The sequence below is a fragment of the Bacillus rossius genome, chromosome 8 (genome assembly GCF_032445375.1).
Source record: "Bacillus rossius redtenbacheri isolate Brsri chromosome 8, Brsri_v3, whole genome shotgun sequence".
Classification (NCBI taxonomy): domain Eukaryota; kingdom Metazoa; phylum Arthropoda; class Insecta; order Phasmatodea; family Bacillidae; genus Bacillus; species Bacillus rossius.
Window position 1 is genome coordinate 70,609,091 of NC_086336.1, and position 21,458 is coordinate 70,630,548.

General features: G+C 37.5%; 2 protein-coding genes across 2 annotated transcripts in view; one reads left to right on the forward strand and one right to left on the reverse strand.

Annotated features, from left to right (window-relative positions):
* LOC134535412 (inactive dipeptidyl peptidase 10-like) overlaps positions 1–21,458 on the forward strand; it is a 344,969-nt gene that overhangs the window by 59,581 nt on the left and 263,930 nt on the right. The window lies entirely within an intron of this gene.
* The window catches only part of LOC134535241 (very long chain fatty acid elongase AAEL008004-like), a 46,094-nt gene continuing 31,300 nt past the window's right edge, over positions 6,665–21,458 (reverse strand). Inside the window, exons 4-10 of the mRNA XM_063374311.1 lie at positions 18,000–18,190; positions 14,653–14,730; positions 13,075–13,131; positions 12,855–12,960; positions 11,070–11,206; positions 9,426–9,633; positions 6,665–8,674 (exon numbers count right to left, since the gene is read on the reverse strand). Coding sequence (XP_063230381.1) covers positions 9,469–9,633; positions 11,070–11,206; positions 12,855–12,960; positions 13,075–13,131; positions 14,653–14,730; positions 18,000–18,190 — 734 coding nt within the window. The 3' untranslated portion in view covers positions 6,665–8,674; positions 9,426–9,468. The remainder of the gene's footprint in view (positions 8,675–9,425; positions 9,634–11,069; positions 11,207–12,854; positions 12,961–13,074; positions 13,132–14,652; positions 14,731–17,999; positions 18,191–21,458) is intronic.

A 21,458-nucleotide genomic window follows, 5' to 3' on the forward strand; every position in this document is an offset into this window, starting at 1 on the left:
CCTAGCACACGCATTTTTCGCGGAAAGATTTCCAGGCTAGCTGAGAGTTAAAACATTGTAGTATTGTCTGTGTTTCGTGATTGGTTGATTTTATTTTCGCGTACGTGCTCACTGTTGCTACACGAATCACAGCCGTCCAGCGTGGAGGCAAACGCGTCTTGTATGGTCTATTCAAACAACGCACGGTCACCAATCACGAGGAAGAAACCGCTGGCGTGGGCATACCTTATTGCAGTCCCATGAGCGTGCAGATTTTTTTTTTGCGAAATTACGTGGTCCTATCTATAAGCTAAGTTAATAATCGTTCTAACGTAGAACAGTTCTAAGTTATGTCGATGTTTTCCCTAGAATTTTCAGTTATGCCTGGAGAAGTATTCTCCAAATGTTTCATTTAATGTTACAGTCCTCACTGCCAGGGACTACCACTAAAGTGATAATAATTTATTGGCAGAGACCGGAAAAAATTCGCGGGTTCAATGACATCCAGGATAGACTGCACGATCATCTGCTTGCTCGGGGCAAATACCACGTGTTCATTGGCTGTTGTGTTGTGAGTTGTCTCAACTGGGCAGCCTGTGATTCGATACTTGTGTGATTGAAGGGTCTCCAATTGACCCGAAGTTCTCCAGATTAACATTGGCCCAACGGCAGAAGCAGCACAAAAGTAAATTTATTTGATTTTTATCAAATCATGAAATGAATCCGCGAATTTTCCCGGTCTCTATTTATTGGTGTGATATTAGTAGAGACCGGAAAAATTCGCGGATTCATTTCACGATATGATAGAATCCAAACAACTGTACCTTTATATTGCTTCTCTGATTGGCTCACAGTTTATCTGAAGGACTTTGAGCCAATGAAAAACCTTTAACAAAAAAAGTATCGAATCGCAAGTGTCCCAGTTGACACGTGTCACGAGTCAGTAACCAATGAGCAGGTGGCATTTGCCTGAGTTTGTAGGGGATTGTGGAGTCTATCCTAGAAGTCATCCAAAGTGCGAATTTTTCCAGTCTCTAGATATTAGTAGAGACCGGAAAAATTCGCGGATTCATTTCGCGGTAGGCTAGAATTCAAATAGTTATGCCTCAGTGCTGTCTTTGCTATTGGCTCACAACTCAACTGGATGACTCTGGGCCAATGAGAAAAACTCAACTAAAGCAGCATAAAATCACATACTGCTACGTTGGGACGTCTCACAAGACAGCAGCCAATGAGTGGGTGACATTTGAATGAGTGTACGTAGAACTATGGAGTCCATGCTAGGTGTCATTGAACCCGCGAATTTTTCAGGTCCCTAGATATTAGTAGTGACCGGAAAAATTCGCGAATTCATTTCGCGATAGGCTAAAATACAAACAGTTATACCTCAGTGCTGCCTCTGCTATTGGCTCACAACTCATCTGGATGACTCTGGGCCAATAGCAATGAGAAACACCCAACCATAGCTTTATCGAATCACAGGCTGCTGCGTTGTAACGTCTCATAACACAGCAGCCAATGAATGAGTGGGTGACATTTGACCGAGTGTACGTAGAACTATGGAGTCCATGCTAGAGGTTATTGAACCCGCGAATTTTTCAGGTCCCTATAAATTAGGTTCTTCCCGGGCTGGGGGAGAACGTACGTCTCCGAGGAACGAGCGAGTTGAGCATTCTCCCTGGACGCCGCAGTTTGTCTGAAAGTATAATCTCGTCTCCATGGATACGCCGCGTCAGTCGGAAGCCTTTCCGCTGCGCATCAGGGATACGGAACGACTGGCGTCACTGTGTGTGTTCGTGCGAGCCACCGCGCGCGCACAGGACTGGTTCATGCTGAGCGAACTGCTGGGAGCGACGTGGATATCCTTCGAGCAGGAGATCGTTTCCTTCCTCGCATGGGTAATTTATTACTTTAGCGGCTCACCGGAAAAAAAAAAATGGTAATCTGAATCTAAACAACCGTCCATACAATTTTATACTATGTTTAATGTAGCGAACATGTCCAAACAACTGTTCATACGATGTTACCGTATTTTAAATGAAGTTAACCTAACCTGTGCAAACGTAAAACTACTGGCGAACTACTTGAAATATAGCAATGCCCATCTACGGGACCAGCAAGAATAATTAGAGGAATTAAAAAATACTTTTTTTTTCTCCATAATTTTATTGTATTTTTCGCTTGATGTTTCATTTCCTAAGCATTTTTTTAAATATTATTTTTTTTTTTAAATTGCTTGATACGATGGTACAGCCTCACAGTTAATTTACCATGTTTTGTATTAGCTCAAACTTTTTTTTTTTTTCAAAAGCGATGTACGGACAAAATATGCACAACAATTGATATGATAACTTTTGTAAAAAAAAAGTCTTGGTTTTAACAGGAATGTTAGGGTGACATGCAGAGGCTGTTCAATATAACTCGTACCTACTCCGATTTGAACAAGTCCTCTTATGTAACCGACGTAACCTATTCTAAACACTCTTGTAAACTTCCTCCAAAAGTCCTTAAATAAAATAATGTTATTCCTCTGATCTTCAGGAACTCAAAGAAGCAGAGTGTTTTCCTTACGTAACCGTAACGTAACACTTTTGCGTCTCTTACGTATCCTCGCTAAATACAACACACACCAACACCAAACCGAACAGTACCAGACGCTCGTAACAGATATCAAGCTCTCGCCAGGTTAACTTCTAAAAAGTCTCAAGTATAAAACAGAAACATTCTTAATGTTTATAGTTGCATGTTTTCCCTGTTTACGACGGACAAGGAAAATCCGACGTGGTTTACACGAAGAGCCAGTTATCTGGAACATTGAAGAACCCTTCGTTTGGGTGTGGCGCATTCTTCGTTGAAGTGTCCGTGAATCCTTCAATGAAGTGTCCGTGAATTCTCCGATAAAGTGCCTGTAAATCCTTTGATGAAGTTTTCGTGCATTATTCGATTAAGTGTCCGTGTATAATTTGACGAATTGTCCGTGAATCCTTGAATGAAGTGTCTGTGCATTCTTCGATGAATTGTCCGAGTATTCTTCGAAAAAGTGTCCATGAATATTTCGATGAAGTGTCCATGAATATTTCGATGAAGTGTCCGTGAAGTTTATAGATTTTTTTCTAACAGTGTACTTATTATATAGACAAGACAAATATTGCCTCCAAAACCATTATATTCAACCCTCTTCTTTTTCTAAATGCGATACACAACTTTCGTTGTGTTTTTGAGTGGAAAATCATTCGTATAGGAGTCGAGTGAAAAATAAAAATTTACATACACAATTTACGTTACAATTATTGTTTTATGTCTTAATTACATACTGATTGGTCTAAATGTTACACCTCGTCGTGCCTATGGTATTATGGGGGAGAGAGGGGAAGCAGTGGTAATGTGGGGGAGGTATAAAGGGGGATATATCCCTCTCCTAAAATCCCAAAGATAATTCTATCATTCACACAAAAAAAAAAAAGAGAAGGAGGATTGAAAGCAAATAGCGGACAGTTTGGTTTCTGTTTTCCCGCGGTTTCCTGGATCCATCGGCGATCTCTACGCATCTGAAAGAATGAAAACTCAACGTTATTTTTCTGTATCCGCACACACTCGTCGACTACACTGCCATCTATATGAAACTACAAATGAGGTTACGTGATCGAAAGTGCGTGACTATAGGATGCATAAAAAAAAAAGATTGTCAGCGGCTGTTTTAAACTCGAAAGGAGTCTCTAGATAATTATTAGTCTAGCATAATAATAATAATAATAATAAATAATACCTCAAGGCTTGTTTTGCCAGAACGCTTGATGAAATATCAAGCGTGATTTTTATTTCGTTATAAAACAATTTTTTACTTAATGGATTGTATTATATGTGCTAATTTCATTTTCTGCAGTTATTACAGGAGCGATCATGTGGTTACACATTACCGTAAGAAAACACATTTAACAAACAAACAATAATATTAAATAATAATTTTAGTTCCGTACCTAATATTTATATAAACGTTTCTGTTGGAAAGTGTACTTTATGAACGACCTCTTTGGATATATCGATTGTTGTCAATACCTTTATTCGCTTCAATATTTTGTTTCTCTTTTATTTAAGTATGTCGGCCATTGTTTTGTGTTCTCAAATTTCAGATTACATGCGTTTATCTTAAGAATATTATGGCCTTTCTTTTTCTTTTTCCATTGTTGCCCTGAATTTACATCAGTTTCAATTGATATGTGATTACGAGTACAACCGCTCTGTGTGAGGTTACTAAAGAACTGGCTGGCTGCAGTAGCGCTGGTAGTTGAAACACCACTGGGTTTGATGTAAGTTTTTGGACATACGCCATTGCTAAGCACTTTATCTGTAGAATAAAAATAAAAAATAAAAATAAATAAATAAAAATACCCAAAAGACAAGAAACACAAATTGAGCAAGTATTTTTGCCTTGTTTCAACTGTTGTGCTGAATATTTTTGGGTTCAGTTTTTTTGTACTGTCATCATTTGTGGGGGTTTTTATCGTTCTATTCTGTTTTGGAAAACTATTGTGTTTGTTTCGTCTTTTCGTTTTGTCGTGTTTTTATCTCGTTTCAACCGTTGTGCTGAATTTTTTTGGGTTCAATATTTTTGTGTCGTCATCATTTGTGGTTTTTTTTTCGTTCTCTTAGTACATTTTTCTTTGTTTTTCTTTGTTTGTTGATCATATTCCTGTTACGGAATATTTTGTGGTGTTTATATCCTGTTGACAACAGCAATTTTTGCTTAATTTGTGTTTTTTTGTTTTTTGTCTTTTGGGGTATTTTTATTTATTTATTTTTTATTTTTTAGTTTTCTTCTGCAGAAAAAGTGCTTAGCAATGGCGTATGTCCAAAAACTTACATCAAGTCATGCACTCCCATTGCACAAATCTTTCAAAGATAACACCACTGGGTTGCATGTCGGGCTGTGTGAGCTCCTAGCCGCAGGGCCCTGGCACGGCTGCTCCATGAACAACACAACACGCCTGAGTTGTGTGTCTGGCGGCCTCGCCAGTAGGGGTAGCGCGGACAACAGCCAAGTTCGGAGCGATAAATCGCTCATCCGCCGCAGCCGTTCCGCCAGGAGTAAATATCAGCGCAGGTCGATGCGCGCGTTTTCTCTCGTCGGACGGCAAACATACCCGACCCCCAGCTTTTCCCGCCCGACTGACTGTGAATAAACCAGGGAAAAATTCAGGGAACCAGCCTCTACAACGTACGGGAATCTCAAGGAATACATCATCATCTTAGTTAACAAACTTTCAAAATAATAATTATTATTATAGACCGGAAAAATTCGCGAATTCATTTCGCGATAGGCTAAAATACAAATAGTTATACCTCAGTGCTGCCTCTGATATTGGCTCACAACTCACCTGGACGACTCTGGGCCAATGAGAAACACCCAACCATAGCTTTATCGAATCACAGGCTACTACGTTGTAACGTCTCAAAACACAGCAGCCAATGAGTGGGTGACATTTGACAGAGTGTACGTAGAACTATGGAGTTCATGCTAGAGGTCATTGAACCCGCGAATTTTTCCGGTCTCTAATTATCATACATTTTTGTACCCGTTATGGGAATTGTCACACTAACATTAACGAAACCCAAGTGATACTAAGAACTGTTTATTAATTTTTTAAGCACAATCGTATATCTCTAGTCTATAGCTTCATAACAGTCAATACTGTATTGATCAAAGTTTGATCAGAAAAAGTATATGAATTTTTTCCCCCTTGTTTAGTTGGGACAAACAACAGTTTTGTTTGAATATAAAACACTGCTAAGTTATATTTTTGAAAAAAAAAATTGTTTGGCGTGTATGGCTTCAGTAAAAACATGCTTACATTGTCATTAAATTAGTGCAACAGCCTTCTTAATGACGAAGTTCTTAATTATGAAGTTAGTTACTGTTGCTACAAAGAAACGTTTGTGCAAGCCCAACTATTGTAGCCTCAAATAAACTTTATTTTAAAAGTAAAACAAATTTTATATAAAAATACGATCAATAGCCATAATAATATTTTTTTCTATTGTATTTTAATGTAATATTTATTTGATCTTAACAAACAATTTATTCATATAATATATTTTTTTCGTCCTTAGTATAGTAGCTGTACAGTGATGTGTAAACATTTGACGATGCATACATGTATTAAAATAGATTACAACTACTGTTATTTGACACAGAAAAATATATTTAAAACTTATAAATAATTCTAAATTAAAGCAATTCTGTTTTCTTTAATGAAGGTTCATAGTTTTACAGAACATTTTAAGTATTTGCACGTGTGTGTGTGTGATTGGTATGTTAATAAAATCAGTTTCAAAATGTTCTGTTGTGATAACAATTAAAATCATACTGAAGATAGGTTTCATATAATATTGTTATAGTTTTCTTTATTTAAATTATATTAAGGATATTTCTCAACAGACATAATATATTTTATTATATATTTTTAATTTATTAATATTGGCAATTTTCTGAAAATTTGAGTTTGGAAAATGGCCACACTAGAGTTTAGGTCTGGGTCACATAATATAACCAAACAATGTTTTGTGATTTCAGAATTGTTATTTAAGGATTTTTTATGACCATAACAAATTTTGTGGCAACGACGAAACCGTATTTTTTTTAACACTTATATTTATACGAAAAGGAAAATTAACAGAAATGTAAATATTTAAACTGCATTTATTTAATAAACATAAAAAATACAATAATGTATGTACATACATTGCAAGTATTATAACTAAATACTAAAAAATGTATATTTTGACATTTTATTCCCCACTTGCGTTTGTACAAATAAGATGTAGTAGTGAAGACAAAAACAAACCGGCATTCGCTGTTTGTAAAGCGAATTAAAGTTGTCTTTACAGATATCATTTAATTATAACAAAAAAAAATTCCATCTTAACCGTTGTATCAGACGAGCACATCTCCTGCACTGAATGGTTAGGAAAATGATTCCAAGAAAGTGAGGAAATACAGAAAAAATTATGGAAATTTCTTATTGGGTAAAAAGTCATGAAATTTAATTGGTATACAGGAAAATTGCAAACAGTTGTTTCCAAATGGTTTGCGATTATTTAATTTTCTGAAGAGAAATTGTTACCATAATTTAAATTGACACAGATGTGAAAACAAATTTTTTAAATAGAATTACCACATACACTGTATGTGGTTTAAGGACCAATTAAACTTTTTCATCGCACTAATGAAAAAAAAATTCATTTATTTGAATTACATGTTTTAATATAATATTATTTATAATAACTGTGATGTTGTTGGTCCATCGGTAAAAATTAGCCAGGAAAATATTTATGTATGTGTTTTCAATAAAGCTTTTTAATTTTAATGTTTAATGCATCAGAGTATATTACGATTCTGGCAGCGGAAAATTGAAAACATGAAAAAAATTACGACTCTTTTGAATAGCCACACTGTGCTGCTAATGTTGTGGGATCTTATTACCAACTTAAGAATATCACATTGTGGAGGAATTTTTATTTTTTCGGCCAATCATTTGGTCCCTGGATGAATAAAATCTCTAAGACAACAGATTAATGAAACTTCTGTACGTGATTGTTTATAGACCAATAAACATACGTACGTAACTTGACAGTTTGATAGTTGAAACTCTGTGGTATAAAGAAAAGAGCAAACATGGAGTTAGGAATTGTCAGGAGACGACATGTTGCGACATGGCTGAAGTCACTTTTTAACTCCGCCATCACCATACTGTCCCGCTCGAAGCATTGCGGCAATGTGGCTTGATCGCGCCTGATGTTGGGCAGTGAAGTTGAGTGTGAATTGTAATCTCCGCCGATAAACGCAGTCACTTCTGTGAAACAAAGCCGTTTGGAAAGTGTTTCCGCAGTTGACGTTCAGGGAGTCCAAATAACATGGAACTGACCGGTATCTTGTGGTTGGGGGGGGGGGGGGGGGGGGGAACCGCGCGAACAAGCAGACACGGGCTCGTCTGACAGTGGACCACGCGTGGTCATTGTAGGGGCAGGCATTTATCGCGAAAAAAATCTGAACGCCTATTAGACTGCAACAAGGTATATCAACATGAGCGGTTTCTTCCTTGCGATTGGCGGCAGTCTGCGAGAGAAGTCGTTGTCTTATTTGACCGGGCCACTAAGGACGAGTTTGCTTCCACACGGAATTACTGTGATTGGTGTTGTAACAATCGACAGGCACCTTAAAGAAACTCAACCAATAACTAGAGACCGGAAAAATTCGCGGATTCATTTCGCGATAGGCTAGAATTCAAATAGTTATACCTCAGTGCTGCCTCTGCTATTAGCTCACAACTCACCTGGATGACTCTGGGCCAATGAAAAAAAAAACTCAACTAAAGCAGCATCAAATCACATACTGCTACGTTGGGACGTCTCACAAGACAGCAGCCAATGAGTGGGTGACATTTGAATGAGTGTACGTAGAACTGTGGAGTTCATGCTAGAGGTCATTGAACCGGCGAATTTTTCAGGTCACTACCAATAACGAAACACAATCGATCACATAGTATTTTAACTTTCAGCTATTCTCTGAATCTTTTCGTGAAATATGCATGCCCCCAGCTCATTGAGCACAGCGCAGTCGGTGCAGTCGATGCAGTCAGCACGTGAGCGCTCTTGGGATGTGTCGCAGCACAGCCCAGGTGCTGCCCCGCAGGTGGTCCTGCACAGAAAACAACAACATTCCCTGTGCTTTCCTGTGTTTTCCTCTGGAAACTAGCTGACAAGAAATTAGTTTGCAAATACTGCAAGAAACACAGTTGTAACTTCCTACAACACATGGCTATGATATATAATACTGAGCGTTCCCTACGAAAAATTTTGGCGCGTAATTCTTTATTTCGATTGAAATAAGCTAATCTAACTTTATTTCGTTTTTATCATGCTTCTAAATGTGCGCAGTTAGTGATGAAAAAAGCTTTTTTTTCAGGGAACGGTTTACAAATAACTTTTAACTATTGGAGGTGGTACTGGCACAACACGAAGCATTATTGCTCGAGTAACTGCGAACACTATTTTTGTAGTGATACATAGAGACCGGAAAAATTCTCGAATTAATTTTGCGATATGCTAAAATGAAAGTATTTATACATCAGTGCTGCCTCTGCCATTGGCTCACAACTCACCTGGATGACTCTGGGCCAATGAGAAACACCCAACCAAAGCTTCATCGAATCACAGGCTGCTTACGCTGGGACTTCTCACAAGACAGCAGCCAATGAGTGGGTGGCATTTGACCGAGTGTACCTAGAACTATGGAGTTCATCCTGCAGGTCATTGAACCCGCGAATTTTTCCAGTCCCTAGTGATACAGTTGTTATCATGCATGTATTGTAAAAATTTACAGACGTATGCAATTTTACGTGAATATTTCTGTTTCGTTTGAAAAAACAAAGAAAGGAAAGAAATCTCACAGCGAGGAGCGGACGGCTCGCCGCGGGACTGACGTGGCGCGCGCTAGTCGGCGCTCTTGGCGCGGTACGCCCTGCGGTAGAAGTCCAGGAACATGAGGGTCATGAAGGTCACCTGCACCGTCAGCGCCAGTCTCCACGCGAAGTGGATGTCGCAGTCGTCCCAGAAGAGGGTCGGGAAGTTCTGGACGAACAGCGTCAGGAACTGCGCCTGGAAGCACGGGGAAAACGCCCGCCAGATACACACAAGCCCTCCAGCGCCACGGCTGTGGAGACGTTGGCTGGTTCAAAGCGACGAACTTTGTTCACGTTCGCAGTGTTCTTTTTCCTGCTACGCATATCAATTTTTAGCTTGCAAGGGAGACTTGAGTTATATCCTACACGCAGGGCATGTCATGTTTGATTCGATCTGGTTTCAAGCTTACCTTTAACCATCGTGACGCGGACTGGCGTTCGCAAGCCTGCGGTGCGCTTCAACACAAAGCCGCATGGTTTGAACCCAGCCTGACAGACTGTGCATACTCTCATCCTGAGAGACACTCAGGTCCTCACCTGACATGGACCCTGCCACATACTTGTAGAGTAATTAGGCAATGGCGGCTCCAGAAAAAAGGGAGGGGGGACATAGCGGCTTCCTCCCTCCCCTCTGAACAGTGAATAATTTTCAGATATTCTACAAATACCATATTATCGTTTACAAAACTAACTAAAGTAACATTTTACTGAAGAGCTATAGATAATAGGTCTGATTTTGAACCACAAATAGACTGTATTAAATATTACAATTCTAAATGTACTAAAATTGTATTAGAAAATTGAATTTGGCGCTTCCCTGACCGTCGACCTGATTTCTCCCTTACAACTAAGGCTACATATAAACAATAAATCGAGTAACCTGTTCCAAAGCTTTAGTTCCTGAGTGATAACAAGTTACTGACCATACAAAAAACATTTGTAGGAATGCAAAATTTTCTTTGTATTTTCCCCCATAAATGTGGTTTATAATATATAACATTTCTCTTGGACTTACAACAAAATTTTTTTGCCATGTTATAAAAATGATTTCCATTATGTATGCACACTTGATTTGATTCCATGATTCTCAGTGTCACATAGTTATGACCACAGAACACTTGGGTACCAAAAAGGTGCTCATTAATGGGACTCATGCTTGGCTTGGCTGTTGGGATCGAACTCACTCCCTCGCCTCATGAGCGCGGCTCATAGTGGCCACGTTCGCCGAGAACTTCTCGTTCAGCGCTCCATTAAATATTAAAAGGGGATTTTTAGATTTTATAGGGGTAAATCCTTAAAATCATAATACGTACAGTTCACGGTATATTTTTCTGCGACTCTTTACGGAAGCTATTTACACTTGTAACATCTCTGCATGTGATCTCTAACCCTACTGCATTAGGTTTCCATTTGCTAACGAATCTCCCAGTGCCGGTGGCCGTTTCGATAGGATTCAGCGCAGTGTTAAAACTAGTTCTTAAAACATTTTTTTTTTTGCTGAATCCTCTAAATAAACATTCCATAGAAAACTGCGTAGAGACTTTCTGTAATAGGGCTCAAAATTCTCAATACTTTATCTGGACTATGTGTCTTGCAAGGCCGTTGAGTTTTTTTTTAATAACTAAAACTTACTATTTGCAGTTGCGTGATGTGCTTCTTCCACCAGATGGATCTCTTGTACTCCGGCCTGATGTTAGTGATCAGGTAGTAGGTGTACATCACAGTGTGCACGAAGCTGTTCAGGTGACCGAGCAGGATGAAATGGCCTCCTGGGGGGAAAAAGAAAAAAGGAATGACTATCTCCGAGTGTACAGTGGTGCATGGCTAGTGAGGTAACCATGCCGAATATGACTCGCTGTCAGACGGCCCATTAGCACCATTTAATCTGAAACTATCGCACCTGCATGGGGGCAGATTAATCAACCATATATGTATTAGTCACTTAAGGCTGTTTACATTAAGAGTTTGTTGCACATGTTTTTATCTAAGTTGATAATATAATCATATACAAGTTTTTTCCTGTTAAGTCCTTATTTCATGTTTAATAAGAAATTAAAGGCAAATTTATATGTCAGTCCTAGCATGCGCTGAAGGAATGAAATCATATTATATACAGTTTTGGACTAAACTTTCGTATGTAGGTAGCCGTCGCGTCGTCTTAAAAATATTTATTTTCAGTATATATTTGAATTAAAAATTAGGTTTTCCAACAACTGCAGAAAACCCAGGTTATTATGGTTTTGGGAAAACTTAATTTTTTATTTATTTAAAAATTATATACCAAAAAAATAAAACTTTTAATACGATACATACCAACTGTGTTCCATACTTCCAAAACTGTATACCTCATGATTTCATGCTTTCATTACATTCTAGGACTGATATAAAAATGGCCATTAAATCCATAAAAAACATTGAATAATGAATTTTTTTAAAGTAGATAAAGCCTTTTTTAAATAATTAAATGTGATTATATTATGAATTTATTTAAAATAATGTGGAAAATACGAAATATTAGAAGCAAAACAATGTTTGGATACTAACCAAGTACAGTTCGTAAATTTACAAAAGTTATTTTTTTAAATGTTGTTCAAACGTTTTGCCTTGTTTAAACGTCACAAAGCTGTGCTTTACTCTGTCTCGTGACTTGCGCAATGCTAGGAAGCGCCGCTCTGAAACGGAGATCGTGAATATTACGCAGTCCTTGAAACCGCTCTGGCTCTGAGAGGGTGTTCTCCTTTCGTCGCTGTGCGGTGAGTCTTCTCCTAGCCAGGCAGTGATGGATTCAGTTACTCACTATCACCGATATCAATTATCAACTATCGTTGATACAATAATGTTTAGTTAGGTATACGGCAAGCGACGCTTAGAGAAGACAAGTGTACTTTAGGTCAGGTGTCACACGCCAAGTTACTTATTTAATTTTGTTGTCGTTACAATTAAAGACCCTTTCTTTAAATTTATCACGATAGCTGTCATTCAGTTGACGTTCAGATTTGTGAACAGATAGTTACTAAATGCGAACTAAAAGCAGTGAAACTTCACGCAAATGTCCATTATCACAATTACTTATTACCTTTCTAACCTCTAAATTGACGTTTACTAAACATCTGGTGCAAAACGGTTTTGACGAAACATGAAATGGAAGAGAGGTATTCGTGATACATTTACAGTAATGGCTCTGACAAGAAACTGAAAACGTGGTCAATCTGGTGAGAGCATGCTGAATAATGCCCGACTCTCAGATTATGATCACACCTGTGGAATCTAGAACTTACAGAAATGTCAGTGCGATTAGTTTGATACTGTGTTTAAATCTTAATGTTAGTTTGGATGGTTGTTCGAGCTATTTTGTTATTAATAAGTGGTATGGTAATGTTTCACAGGAAATAAATACATACATAAATTTGGCAATACCTCCGACATACTTAACAGCAATGTATCCTGTGAAAATCATGATTGCGTGGTGATAGACGTGCAGGAATGTGATCTGGCTGGTTTTCTTCCGAAGAACGAAGAATACCTGAAACAGAGTCGCTTGTGGCATTGGCTGACTCGGAGACGTTCTCTGTAAATTTCTAGAGGAGTTAGAGGTAAACACCGTTTATGAAATTAATCTTTACAAAAGCATACGCACCGTGTCAAGAAGATCCAGTATCTTCAACATATAGTATAACCATGCCAGGTGTACAGCCTAAGGAAAAAAAATCAAAATCAAAGTGTCAACATATAACTCAATAAACTTTGAAACAATATTATTAAGGTTCAATTTTATATTAAATAAAGTGGTACGTGTTACAATTTCTTTTTGCATGAATCCGGTTTCGTACTTCACATTTTAAAGCGGTTTCTGTAAGATTAGTAGATCAATGTGCTTGACTCGGTGGTGGTCAGCCTAATTTGGTGTTCACTTAAAAGAGTGATTGTAAACAGCTTGGGAGTATGGTCTCAGTACCATTATCTATGAAGTATCCTAAACATTTCAGCGAAGTGATGAAGTGATTTACATGAGTTATGTTGTATGCAAGCGTCACTGAGACGTCACTTTAAGAAAAAACAAAACACCCAAGTGCCGTTTCGGAGATGGGCTTTGTGTTGTAAAATACAGGAATTAATCACTCTGCATGTGTCATGAAAATAAGAACAAATATAATTTCTTCTGATGATATGAATTGTTTATTCTGTGTGGTCTCCATTATTTCGTTCAGATGTTGTAGAAATCTGTTTTCGTAACTGTTTGTCTGCACTGTTTTCAGAGTGTCGTTGAAGTTTGGTTATACTTTTGTACGTGACTTTCCTCATTACTCTGCAGGTTATTCATCCTGTACTTTTGTGACCGGTGTTGTGGTTGTTGACATAATAACTGCTGTGGAAGGAACTCTTTGTGTATTTGCTGATTGATTTTTAAATCGTGTTATAATGAATTGTATTCTGTGACCGTGCTTTGAGACTCTCTATAAACAAAGCTTTGAGGCTCTGTATGACTTTAATATTTAATTTAATGTTTACTAACATTGATAGAATCAGCTAAACAGACATTCACGTATTACAATGGATGCTTCAATGTTATCCCTTTAATTCACTAAATCGTCATGCCAAATAAAAAAAGGAATGCTACAAGCAAATAAAGGCTTCCTTCAATAGTGATAACTGGAGAAAAAAAGACCACAGTTAAATGTATATTTGTTTACCGAATAAATATAGATCTGAGCACACAAGAAATATTATTTGGAACAATCAAAAATTTCCATCAAAACACAACTCTTGGTTGAAATGTCAATTTTATAACTTTGTTGACAATATCAAAACAAACAATTTGTTATATGGTGTTGGTGTAGTTACTTTAGGAATTCTTGATCAACTACGATTAGTATGTTTAGGTATCTATAGCCCTATGACGACACTTCCACACCCAAAACCGACATCGGTGATTTTCTGATACAACACCCAAACAGTTATTTAACTCTTAAGAAAACAATTTTAATTATATATATTTTATTGATTATAAGCAGTTATTCCAGTAATATAGAAAACATTTTGCGTTACAATGTTGTCGCATATGGGTCATTCCTTAGGTTTAATTAATCCGTGTTTAATTTAACACACGTTTTCTAAAGTAGAATATTGTGGTCACTAGATATTTTGATTAAAATAACATTGCAATTTACATATAAGGACAAATACAAAAAACACTTACCGTAGAATGTATACTTACATATAAAGAATACTCTTCATTTGAGTAGTCAATAGGCTCGCAGAAGAACTTGTATCTTCCTGGAAAGTAGTAGAAACCCTACAAAAAAAAATATAGTATAGTTGTTACAGTCAAAAAATATTTTACTTATTTCTGGTACACACTTGTGCCTATTAAACTTACACATACGTGAAATTTTTCTTAAACAGACTTTTAGTAGTAAATTTTACCGGGAAACTACCTGAAAGTCGTAGTTAGTGTTTTGTTTCCTGCTATTTCTCCGCCAATAATCAAAACTTATTAATAAACCCAAAGTTTACATTAAATGTCTCCATAAAGTAAAGCACAGCCACATATGTGTTTTTCATCCACAGAAGTAGTCCAAACAACTTTCCCATAGATATTTCAGCTTGTTTTGGCATGTGAAATATTTTAAAAACAGATTTAATATAACTGCATTATGTGTGGAATTCAATAATTTGCCGAATTAAGCTAATTATTTTTGAAAAAAAAAATTCTCACAGTTAAAGATTTTTTTGTACCAAATACAATTGGGAAGTAAATAAATTTATCATTCCTCATTTCCTTACCAAAGACAATGACAAATGATGGTAATAAATTGCGGATGAATTTTACTTTTTTTAAGGCTTCAATATTGTCTATTTATGTCTACATTATTCATCCTAAGTAAGAACCCAGAAATTGCATGTCCTCGACTCTTCCGAAAATAACCAAGTCTTGTCAAAATATATTTCTTTTAACCAAAATAGTACGAAGTTACAAAGTTTTGTAAACACCTTGACGCGTAACATTTTCATGTAAACTTATTGTCTCTAAACATGGCCTCTTTCCCCCTCCCATTGTCCGATGCCCCTACGTTGTGCTAGTGAAATATGACCGTCTTCTGCGACCTCGCTGTTGCGATGCGAAACACAAATAAAATTTAAAATAAATCTGTGTGTGTGGCCACAACGCAAGTTACAGGCAAAACTTCTCACTTCAATAATCCAGTTGAAAGACAAAACAAAATATTTAAAAAAAATTAATTGAACGATTTAACTAAACGATGAAGTACACAATTGAGGTTCACAGACACGGCGACGAAGACTGTGCAAGCAGTAATGTGGTAGTGTTCCGACACACTACTTCATTAATTATCCTCCATTCCTCACCCATTCTCCGTCACCCCTTGTCCCCTCCCGAACACCTCCCCATCCCTGCCCCCACCCCCCTCGATCTGTCCACCCATCGACTGTCCCACTACTGAGCGTGGGCATTTTCAATTTTTCGTTATGCTCTGATCTCGAACAACCCTAAAGGCTGCAATCGAGTTTGAAACCAGTGATAGGACAAATCCTAACTTTCTCGAATCCGAATCTCGAATTCGAATCCCAGAGAGTTAATCGAATATACCCTTCGAATCCAAATCTACGTGTAAAGGGTCAAAAATAAAATAATGTACAATGAATGAAAAATACTAACTATTGTTTTTTAATAGATTGTACCTTTTTAATGGTTGTTTCACAAACATATTTTCATATTATTTATAAAATTACACCTTAAAATCACGATATCTTGAGGCATTGTAACAGGATTAGGCATGAAAAATAATTTTTTTTCTAGTAAACTTCACAGATTATCAGTGTTAAATATTTAAATTGCTATACTCCCTTTACAATTGTTCTTTGAATATTTTTCCTCGAATATGGAGTCTTTCGAATACTAAGAATTCAATGGTATTTGAGGAATTGAGAATCTGATGATTACATTCATAGTTTAAAATCATTCCTACTAATACTATAAATGTGAATGTATGTTTGTCTGTTTGTCCTTCTTTCACGCAACAATGGTTCAACAGATCTACATGAATTTTTTTTTGCTTATAAATAGTTTATGGGCCGTAGAGTACATAAACTACATACAATTATGAAATTCAATCCCCAAGGAAGTGAAAAAAGGGGTAAATTCAGTTTTATAATAGAAAATCATATGAGGTAGGTCATAGACACACAAACATTCAGTTTGTGTCATTTCTCTATGTCCGCCACACGGTCATAAAAATAATTTATGGGAACTTCCTATCTTTCTCCTTGGCGAAACCCATCCGCTTAGCTTAGAACTTCGCAAATAGATGGCGTTGCCTTGAATTTGTAACGAGCTACCTTACGGTGTGTCCGTCACGTCTTTCTTAGGGGTTACCTGCCTTTGTACAAAATGAAGCTGAAGATTGGCTTCCCGATTCTGGCGATGCGTAGACTTGATGCAACGATATTGTGCAATCAATGGGTCTTTAAAATCAAAATTTTCTTTTTTAAGTGAAAACTTCTATAGGAAGGTTTGGACAGGGAGTAAATTCATGTAAGTCGTCATCGACATGGTCACGTGACGTGTTAATTTTTTTATATTTCAAGGATAAAACTTCATTTATTCTATTTTTAAAGATACAAATTTTTAAATTTATCTTTTTTTTCCAAGGAAATTTTTTGTGTGGTACATATTACGGGTATTGTATATATTTTAGTAGGTAGTTAAGTTGAGGTTATGTTTTATTTTCTTTTGTTTATTTATTTACGATGTGAATTTCTTCAAATGTCAGATTATTGATTTATTAGAGATAATGTTGATTGTTTGTAGATTTAAGTTAATAATTTTTTATTCTTTCAATGAAAAAACTTTATTTCTTCTAGTTTTAAAGTTATTATTGGTAGAGGCAAAACGTATGGGTTCGCGTCACCGACATGATAATGATATAATGCCGAAATCATTTGCTTGCGTACATTTGACTTAGAAATCATTTCATATGACACATTTAAAAACCAAAATTTTAAGTTTTCACGTCTGTCGACAGTCCCCGTGACTGACTTCTTTTTTTTTCTTTTTCACGTGATAGCGTCTTATAAATCGATGAACGCCGGCTGCACTCACGAAAAATCATGACTCATTTTCACGTTCCGCCTGAGCCGAGCGTGCAAGAACCGGCCAACCACCCGTGCGAGAAAATCTTCTATAATATCAAACAGGTTAAGACGGGCTTTTTTTTTTATAAAAACTAATTGTTCGTGATTATATTCAAACAAATTATTTAAATTAAAATTGCAAAAAAAACTGTACATTATATTTGAAAATAAAAAAAGTATGCAATTTTTCATCAATGTTTTCTTATGACGTTATCACGTAAAATTATCGTCCGTAAACTGATTTTACAGACAATCCCCCGCCTCTTTTTTTTTTTTTTCAAGAGTACGTCCCGCAGACCTGAAAATCGGTTGCGATGTTCCGTATGTTACGACGTGGTGTTTGGCGCGGGCAAACTCCGGCCGGTGATGATGGTGTGAAGTCGCGAGGGGAGGGCTGGAGGTGTCGGTCACCTGGACGGTCATCCACCCGCACGCGAGGATCTGGAAGAGGTCGAACGCGACTATGAGCCGGTCGACGTCGAAGGGCTGTCTGTCCCTCATGAGGCGCGGTCCCAGGCGCAGGCAGAAGTGCGTGTAGGCCAGCGTGATGGCGAGCACGGGCCACGGCGAACCAACCAGCGGCCAGTCCTTGGAGCGCGCGTCTGCAACACCGGCACACCTCTTCGCCAGACCTTTCAATATATATATATATATATATATATATATATATATATATATATATATATATATATATACTGTATAGAAGTCGCCAGCCCAGGTTAACATTTCTAATACGGTTTTGAGGTAGTTGGTTAATTCACCACCGCAATCGCCACCATCTCTAGGGCATCGACTTGTGGCGGTCCCTAGCGGACAAGTGTCGAACTCTTCAAACACCCCTTCCCCCTCCCGTTGAACGACTTTGAGCTGCAGTGAATGATAGGTGGGGGGTGCGGGGGAATGACAGCGGGCGACATTGCTGCGCTCTAACGTGTAAATAACAACCTAAGACGATACAGGGCGTTACGGCAGCGCACTGCAGCGGTGAAGTTCCCAAGCTGCTCATCATACGCTTCTGATAAACGTAGAGTAAATCCTATCCACTCGCGACTTCTATACAGTATATATATTCAAAGGCCAGACACAGCCTCGCTGCCGCAACTCTGCACGTCAGGGTCCAGCACAGCCTTTCAATTACCTTTTGTTTGACGTGACGTATAATAAATCGATGAACGCCGGCTGCACGCACGAAAAAAGTGTCCCGTTGCGCACATTGTCCCGTTACGCTCATTGTACGCTTGCGCCGCATCTCTCTCTCTCTCTTCCACTCGATTGGAACAACCATCGATTTGACTTTTCCGAGGCACATTAAACTTGAAACACTCCCATTCGTTTCCTTCTTTTCCCATCATCGCCCTATCCTTAACAGAATAACCCAGATTGGAAGAAGTTAAATAGCAAAAATGTATAAAAGTTATAGTTAAAATAATCTCTTCGTTAAAGTAATAAACATATTTGAACTGATGAGTGCAAATAAAAGTAAATTTATCAATTAAATTGTAGATTTCATTTCACTCCTTCTCTGTATCCATACAAAATAGTGATAATTCAATAAAAATGATTCAATTAAATTCATAGAAGTATGCAATCATTTCATCAATGTTTTTTGATGTTGTCACGTTAAACTATCGTCCGTAAACCGACTTTACAGACAACCAATTTTTTTTACGAATAAGTATTCCTTACAACGTAATTTTCAAAAGGATATTGTTTGTCAACCTAAATCTCGGGCATAGTTAATTTTAGTACTCCGACGTTTAAACGTAAAATTCTTAAGAAATGATTTCGCCTGGGTAAAGAAAACTGGGCATTTTATATTGTACTAGCTGCAGTACCCATCGTTGCCGGTTATCGCGAGTTAAAGCAAATAGGATAGCACAGTGGTGGACATAGAAAAATGACACACAATTTATGTTTGTATGTCTGTGAACTATGGTTTCCTGTTCACCCATGGCGATCGGTTTGAACGGTTCAGAAGTTGATGCGCTGCAACGACTCGACAGAAAACGAGCTTACAATTTATAGGGCCATGCGATTTTCGCGAAAATATTTCCAGACCAGTCAAAACTTTGTAGCTTTGTCTGTGTCTCATGGTTGACTGGGTTTATTCCAGGCGCATGTCTACAATCAGCACACCAATCACAGCCAGCCAGCGCGGAAGCAAACGCGTCCTGAATGGCTCGGCCAAACAGAGCGACGGCTTCTCTTGCAGACGTCCGCCAATTACGAGAGACCAATCGCTAGCGTGGGCATACCTTATTACTAGGGGCAAGCAGATTTGCGAAAAGATCTGAACACTACTAGACTGCTACAACGTATATCCGCAGCAGCGGTTTCTCCCTTGTGATTGGCGGCCGTCTGCGAGAGAAGCCATTGCCATGCTTGGCCCGGCCATTCAGGAAGTTTTTGCTTCCGCACTGGATGGCTGTGATTGGTGCGCCGGCAGTAGACATGCACCTGGAATATACCTAGCTAACCACGAGACACAGAAAATATTACAGATTTTTAGCACACAGCTGGTCTGGAAATATTTTCGCGAAAATTACATGGCCCTACTTATTACAATCTAATGAGCAAACGGTTTTTAATTTGGAAAAATATATATACAAGCACCATTCAATCTGTAATAAAACGCGAAAATTTGCAAAATTCAGACTTCGGTTTTTTTACGCGCTACTCTGTTCCTCTGTATGAGTTGGAACGTGTACTTTTGTGTTTTATAGGGCTGCGTTCATTTGTTGTACAAATGGTTTCACCCGGGGGCATTCATTACATATTCATCCAGTGCTTATTCAAATATCCGTGCAAAGGACAAGCACCGAATGAGCAAAACACTAGCTCGCTGCAGTGAATAATAGTGACTGCGAGCGGGCTTGTAATAAACATAGTTACAAAGGAGTAGTTGTTCGACGTGCGATTAATACCATACAGGAAATAAAATTCTTTTGTAGCTAAGAATTGATTGCATTTCGGAGCGTTACGTGTTAATATCGCCAGTATTAAGTACGACATAAATCTCACGACCGTGTCAGAGGTTGTTTAACTATAGCATAGCTCTCGGTCTGACCTTTATCCAGACGCGTCTCTCTCAAACATTTTTCTAAACTGTTGGAACATTTATGACTCAGAAATAATTCATTGCAATAATGGGGCAGGCGACCAAGTCAAAATCTATCCAATGTTTTAACATTTTAGCGCATTCTTCAACAAACCTTAAAGTAACAGACCTTCAAAGTAATTATATTTAAAAAATTAAAGTATTATACTTAGTCCCTTGGTAACCAAATCCTCTGTAAAACATAAATAATATATACGATAAAAATAATGGAACTATCTAGAAAAGATTATTATTTTATCTTTAAGAATCAGTAATTAAAATTACATATTAACTGAAACATATAGCCCAAGCTTTTACGTATATTGAACTATTTAAACAATTTTGTGTAAAAATTATTTTATTTAGTTGCTTAAAACATTATTGCAAAAATAGTAAAATGAATTGAGTTATGATTGTAAAAAAATTGTGTTTATTAATATAAACTTTCGGAGACTTGAGACTGTAATATTAATTGGACAATACAAACAAAGTGTCTTTCTTCAATTTTCTAGCCTTGAGAAGTTGCTTCAAGGTCGCGGTATAACTTACCGTCCTACATACACACGAAAAAGCCTTTGAGCCAGACAATAGATGGGGAAGTAAGCTAACTTTAACTCTCCTTATCACATAACTATTCTACCATAAAAAAACGATTGTGGCTAAGAAGAATAAAACAACGTAGTTTCTGCTGTTTCTGTTATTTCTAAACGCATTTTTTTACATTGATAATATTTAAAAAAAATAACTTTTTCAAAATCAAAACATATATAACA